Below are 6995 nucleotides of genomic sequence, written 5' to 3'. Positions count from 1 at the left end.
TTTAGAAAAAACAGATTCGTCTTGTAACTCAGCCAAGTTCCTAGTTTAATACCTGTAGAAACAACAACAGAATGAAAGACAGCATTACCTAATAAAGATGGTTCCTAGAATGACTTCCAAAAAGGATTAAATTAGGGCATGCCTCTCACAGTCTCAAACATGCTCTTTCTAATGCATATTTTTCCAGAAATGCAGTGTACAAAGTTGAGAGGGCCTGACCACAACACAAATTTGAGTAAAGTTGAAGAAATCTGCCACTGGCATTTATTTTCATGTGACAGAATTTTAAAATCATCTCCCATTATTCATCTGCTTCCTGAGTACCAACATGGGGTCTCATTCAATGGAGCTATGGTTGGGACCTCTGTATTCTCAGAAATCTGACCTCTAATATTGTTAGAAGTTCCTCCTATTAGGTAGATGCCTAATATGGGGAGAACTCCTGACTCCAGCTGTCAATGAGGAGATGTACCTTCCCCAGTCCATAAACTCAAACTGAAGCTCACTGCTATGGAGTCTGTTCCAACTCATAATCATCCTTCATTGGGTTTCCAAAGATATAGATCTTGGGAGGAGAATGCTCATCTTTCTCCCATGGAGCCACAGGGAAATTCAAAACTAGAGATGCGTAGCCTTTGGGTTTGCGGTTCAACTCACTGTGGACTGACACCTCATGCCAGAAGAGATGGACTCAAACAGAGCTTTTAAAAACACTGCATTTTCCAAGTTTTAAATTAGTACATTTATATTAGACAGAGATAAAGCTTATTTTTCTAAGGAAAAAATGTGAATATTTGAAACCGTATAGCAGTTCCATGGCATTTGTAATGAGCAATTTTTTTTTTTCTGGTCCTGATTCACGGTTTAATGGTTGTCCAGCTGTAAGTCCCTTATTTCTGCCGCTCACGGTTCCACTGCTCCGGGGTCAGAGTCTTCTGTTCAAAGGCATGGATGTGCGGGAGCTCTTCTGCTAGGCATGAGTTCACCAGCCGGTGTCTCTGGAGCAACGGCTTCCCCTCGAACTTGGAGGACACCACCAGGACTCGGAAGCTGGACGCGCAAAGGTTCAGAGTCGTGTCCTCCACCTCCACGTGCTCTGCTTCCAGCTCCCGCTGCAGCTTCTCCCGGAGAAAATCAGCGCTGAGATCCATTGCTGCAGCCCAGAATGGGCGGCAGCCCGGGGGACCGGAGCCCAGCAAGGACCCGGCCACTGTAATGAGCAATTTTATGGCTTTTCAACAGGAGCTTTGGTGGCCTAGTATTAAGAAGCTGCACTGCCAACCCAAAAGCACACGCTTTGAAGTCACCAGCTGCTCTACAGGACAAGGATGAGAAATCTCCTCCCATGTGATTTACTGCCTCTGAAAGCCTGCTGGAGGCTCAGCCATTGGTCAGTTCTGACTCAGTGGTACACAACAACATAGATATAGTTCAAAGATTGTCAGTAATAAAGTTTTAAATAGCAGCAATAAATCTTACATACCATAGGAGGGTTCCCAGAGAATTCTGGAATTGGGCAGTCTGGTCTTTTCCCCCACTCTGTGATATATTGAGAACAATGGCGTGGGTTGTGCTCCTTCAAACTGTCTTCCGTCTGTCCACGCACAATCCGACTGGGGAGAAAATGTAAGTCCAGGTCATTTAGTAAGAAGAAATTAAGTTCTTTATTTCTCTGGAGATTTGGGGTACATGCAAGTCATCTATACCTTTACTTAAATACGATATATTCCTGCTCCTTCCAAATAGACTAAGGGAAGGGAAAGAAAAAAAATGTATGATTGTAAGCAATAGGAAACAATAACAATTATAATCTCACACGTAGAATGGCACAAGACTATAATGTAGGGCCGCCGGGCCGCCCGGGCCCGAAGCTCCCGGACCCATGTGGAAGCTGCTTCCCGACACGGGCTCGGCCCGAGAAGAAACATACAGACTTTTGACTGGTGTTGAATACATTGTTGGAAGGAAAAACTGTGGCATTCTGATTGACAACGATCAGTCCATTAGTCGAAATCATGCCGTCTTAACTACTAACTTTCCTGGAACCAAATTGAGTCAGACAAATGAAATCCCTGTATTGACAATAAAATATAATTCTAAGTATGGGACCTTTGTTAATGAAGAGAAAATGCAGAATTGTGTTTCTAAAACTTTGAAGACAGGGGACAGAGTTACCTTTGGTGTTTTTGACAGTAAATTCAGGGTGGAGTATGAACCATTGGTTGCCTGCTCTTCTTGTTTAGATGCCACTGGGAAAATGGCTTTAAATGAAGCAATTTTTCAACTTGGAGGACTTTGTGTGAACAGTTGGACAGAAGAATGTACTCATCTTGTCATGATATCAGTTAAAGTGACCATTAAAACAATATGTGCACTCATTTGTGGACGTCCAATTGTAAAACCAGACTACTTTGCTGAATATCTCAAAGCAGTTCAGTCCAAAAAACCACCTCCACAAATGGAAAGTTTTTACCCACCCATTGATGAACCAACTATCGGAAATAAAAATATTGATCTCTCAGGGCGACTGGAAAGGAAGCACATCTTCAAAGGGAAGACATTTGTATTTCTAAATGCCAAACAGCATAAAAAATTAAGTCCAGCAATTGATTTTGGAGGTGGGGAAACCAGATTGATAACAGAAGAAAATGAAGAAGAGGCTAGTTTCTTTTCAGCTCCTGGAACCTGTGTTGTTGAAGTAGGAATAACAAATTCACAGACTTTCATTTCTGACTCTCAGAAAAACTTGATTCCTTCAGTTATGGATATTCTCAAGAGGCAGGGTCTTAGACCCATTCCTGAATCAGAAATTGGACTGGCAGTTATTTTCATGACTACAGAGAATTATTGTGATCCTCAGGGCCAGCCTGCTATAGGATTAAAGCCAACCACTCCAGGTCCAAGCCTTTCCCAAGGCTCATCATTCAGTGAAAGACTAATGCCAACTGTCCCAGTGAACGCCACAACATATGTAGCTGGCACAGAATCAGAGCCAGCTGACACATGTATGGATTTTAGCGAAAGGCCAAACGAAATCAGAATCTCCAGGACAGAGCAAAAATTTGGAATGCTTTCACAAGAAATGTCCACTGTAAAGGACCCCGCCAAACCCAGCTATTATAAGAATAAAGTCTCAAATACCCTGAGTAAGATGAAAACCCCACACTGTCAGCTTTCACCAACTAAATCCCCAGGTGTGAGTAAAAGTAGAGACCGGGCTTCTCAGCAGCAGCAGACCAACTCCATCAAAAACTACTTTCAGCCTACAACCAAAAAAAGGGAAAGAGATGAAGAAAATCAAGAAACACCTTCATCCAAATCAGCAAGAATGGAAATGTCTTGTTCTCTTTTGGAGCAAACACAACCAACTACACTCTCAACATGGAAAAATAAGGAACAGCATCTGTCTCAGAGCGAACCTGTGGACAAAACATCAGAGAATTTATTTACAGATTTAAAATCTAGTATGAAAAACTCCACCAATCAGTCTCTTCCTGCAGAAAAACTAATATCAAAAAAAAAGAAAACAGACTGATGATTTAGAACTAGAAGATAAAGTATTAGAAGAGTTACTCAAGAACACAGAACCAGAGCTGGAAATTGAATTGAGTGTTAAAAAACAAGAGAAAGACATCAATGTCAGGAAAAAACCAAGGCTGATTAAAGAATCAGATGGTGGTTTTAATGATGACACACTTCCAGACAATAACAAAATACCTCCAGAGAGTGAAATCAAGAAGAAATGTAACATCAAAGAAGAATCAGTATGGTCAGCTAAAGAAAAGCTGTCTAACAATGATGAGCTTCAGGACGATGGGGAGATGCTTCCAAGGAATGTGATAGTGACTGACTTCAGGTCCTTGGTGGTTACTAACTCTACCTCCAGAAACCTATCCAGTGTACATGGAGATTATGGTCAGCTAAAAAATTTTAAGAAATTCAAAAAGGTCACATTTCCTGGAGCAGGGAAACTTCCACATATCATTGGAGGATCAGATCTAATAGCTCATCATGGGCGAAAAAAATGCAGAATTAGAAGAGTGGTTAAGGCAGGAAATGGAGGTGCAAAATCAACATGCAAAAGAAGAGTCTCTTGCCGATGATCTATTTAGATATAATCCTAATGTAAAAAGGAGAAGATAACGGAATTTTAAAAGCAGCTTTGGAGAAATACTTAATAGCAAGCATTACTATATATATATGAATGTAATGTATAGAACATTTCAAATACAAATATTTTATGACCTAAAATTGTTAAGCAAAATGTGCAAAATTCCACTTTTGGGGGGTGCCTTTGGAAAAGAAATAACATGCTTTGGATTTGCCATCTTAATCATCCAGTAAATTTTTAGTTATGATTAAAGTGTTTTTTAATTATTAAAAAAAAAGACTATAATGTAACACTACAAAAGATAATATACCCTGAGAAAATGAGAACTGAGGCACAAACGGAGACTTTTACATCAATGTTCATAGCAGCATTATTCACCATAGCAAGAACATGGAACCAGCCCAAATGCCCAACCATAATGGAATGGATTGAGAAATTATGATACATTCACACAATGGAATACCACACAGCTTCCAGAAGCAACGATTTTGTAAATTACTACCTAACATGGGAGGCACTAGAGAGAATTATCCTAAGTGAACTAACTCAGTCTCATAAAGGCAAATATTGTATAAGACCATCATTATAGAACAAGTATGAGGATCGGGGGGGGGAAAGGTTAATCATAGGGTTGCATAATTTGATGGGTGGAGGGAGGGTTGGGTAAAGGAAAGGGGAAAGATCCAGTGTGAAAAATAATGTATATGAACTTTATGAACTTTAGAAGTAAACCAGTATAAAATAAAATTTTCAAAAAGGAAAAATCTGGGGTTAGAAATGGAAGTTTTCTTAAAGGAAGTATATGTGTTATTGTTTCAAGTGTCATGTTCTCTTTATAAAGAAGGAAAAACATACACCAAACAACAAATCTAATGGGAATACTGCTAAACCACAGGGTACTTTCATGAAAATTAGGAGCTCTGGTGGCTTAGACAGTAATGAGTTGCACTGCCTAATCCAATCAACCAGCCACTGATTGGGGAAAGATAGCCAATCTGCTCCCTGTACCATCTTGGAAATCCAATAAATAGTCACTAAGAGTTGGAGACACTCGACAGCAATTTCCAGTTTCTGTGCTTGGTTCTTGCAGAGGAGAATAATGACAACTTGAGCATGTATTGTTTGCCAGGTCAACACAAGGAAATATACACAAATTATCCCATTTACCCCTCTTCTTGTTATGTGCCATCATGTTGCGAACCTATATACAATATCCCTAAACCCTGCTCTTTCTCTTGCCAATCTCACTGTCTCTGACACACCTATTCCCTTACCCCATTGATGGAATCAATCCATCTCATTGAGGGTCTTCTTCTCCTGCGCTGTCCCTCCACCTCCCAAGCATGATGTCCCTCTCCAAGGATTGGTCCCTCCTTGCAACATGACAAAGTATGTCAGACAAAGCTTCAGAATCCTTGTATCCAAGGAGCAGCCTGGCTTCACCCTCTTCAGGGTGAACTTTAGAAATTGTTTGTTCTCCTAGTAGTCTGTGGTATGTTCCGTACTCTTCTCCAGCACCACAGCTCAAAGGCATCAAATTCCTTCTATCATTCCTAGTCATTGTCCAGCTTTCTGAAGCATAGCAATAATAGAAAAGACCATGGGCTGTATCAGGCGCACCTTAGTCTCCAGACTGATATTATTGCTCCTCAGTACCTTGAAGAGGTCTTTGACAGCAGACTTTCCCAATGCAATTCATCTTTTGATTTCCTGGCTGCCACATATGGTTTACAAAAGCAGAATGCTTTATCTTTCTTCTATGGAGTAAAAATGTCAGTCTTTTCGTTAGCAACAGAAATCTTTAACTATAGTGACATCGCAGCTCCCCCAAGCCTTAAAGGTGCATTGTACATATGGGAACATCAAAACTTAGCAAAACCAGGGAATTTGAAGCTCAGTGATTTAGTGAAAAGATTCTGGACCAGAACTAGTCAGCTTTTAGTTCAAATCCCAGCTCTACCACAAAGTGGTTTGGTGGCCTTGGGCAAATCACAGAACCTTTGTTGTTGTTGTTGAGCCCCTGTTTTTCAGGTGCACAACAGGTAAATATCCACTGCTATTGAATCAGCTCTGACTCCTGGTGACCCTCCATTGGGTTTCTGAGGCTGTAAAATCTCTGTGGGAAGGAACTTCCCATTTTTTTCTTATAGAATGGCTTGTGGATTTGACTTATAGACCTTTCCGTTTTAAACATTCTTTCAGTTAATAGTACAATATTAACACGATCAGGTGTAATGTCATGAGCCATCAAGTCAAAACCGACCTATAGCTGAGCCTCCAGCAGGTTTTGAGAGTTAGTCAATTTCATGGGAGGAGATTGGCCATCCTTCTCTTGCAGAGCAGCTGGTGGATTTGAACCATGTGCCTTTGAGATTATTTCTTGGCACTAGGCCACCAGAGCACCCTAGTAGGTATGTTGTTGCCATTCTGTGTCATCAAGTTGACTAATGTGCAGAGCAACCTTGTGAACATTATCTCCGCACCTTGTCCTATCCTGAGCCAACCTCATCATCCATAGTGCCTAATGAAATAGACAAGGAGTGTTATGAATGAAACTCAAAGTTCTTAATGCCCAATTTCGCATAGAGAGTAAAAAGATGGAGGGGGAGGGGGAATCTTTAATTTATTTTCTCCTTTTATTTTCATTACTAGGACCAGAAATCAGGAAACTTAGATGTTAATCCCAATCCACACTTAACCATGAGACTGAACAATAATCTATCTTGCATAAGTGATTCTCCTTAAAGAAAGAGGAGTAACCATATCTTTTCTACCTGCTCCAAAGGAAGGCGATGATCTGTGAAGCTGTACAAACGTCAAGTATTGTTGTTGTTGTTGTTGTTGTTATGTGCCATCGAGTCGCCTGCGACTCATAGCGACCCTA

The 6995-nt window shown here is 40.6% G+C and overlaps 2 protein-coding genes and 1 pseudogene across 2 annotated transcripts in view; 1 reads left to right on the top strand and 2 right to left on the bottom strand.

Moving 5' to 3' along the window:
- The window catches only part of LOC102867438 (cytochrome b-245 heavy chain-like), a 62132-nt gene that overhangs the window by 16029 nt on the left and 39108 nt on the right, over positions 1-6995 (bottom strand). The window contains exon 7 of the mRNA XM_006902744.1: positions 1484-1613. Within this exon, the coding sequence (XP_006902806.1) occupies positions 1484-1613 (130 nt within the window). The remainder of the gene's footprint in view (positions 1-1483; positions 1614-6995) is intronic.
- LOC102866612 (bolA-like protein 2-like) lies at positions 891-1151 on the bottom strand. The gene has a single exon (XM_006902743.1). The coding sequence runs from the start codon at positions 1149-1151 to the stop codon at positions 891-893; it is 261 nt and encodes an 86-aa protein (XP_006902805.1).
- On the top strand, positions 1883-4143 carry LOC102867028 (annotated as a pseudogene).

Source organism: Elephantulus edwardii, unplaced genomic scaffold (genome assembly GCF_000299155.1).
Source record: "Elephantulus edwardii isolate Elephantulus edwardi_28Jun2011 unplaced genomic scaffold, EleEdw1.0 scaffold00445, whole genome shotgun sequence".
Lineage (NCBI taxonomy): Eukaryota > Metazoa > Chordata > Mammalia > Macroscelidea > Macroscelididae > Elephantulus > Elephantulus edwardii.
Note: the sequence above shows the minus strand (reverse complement) of the source record. Positions and strands in the feature narration are given on the sequence as shown.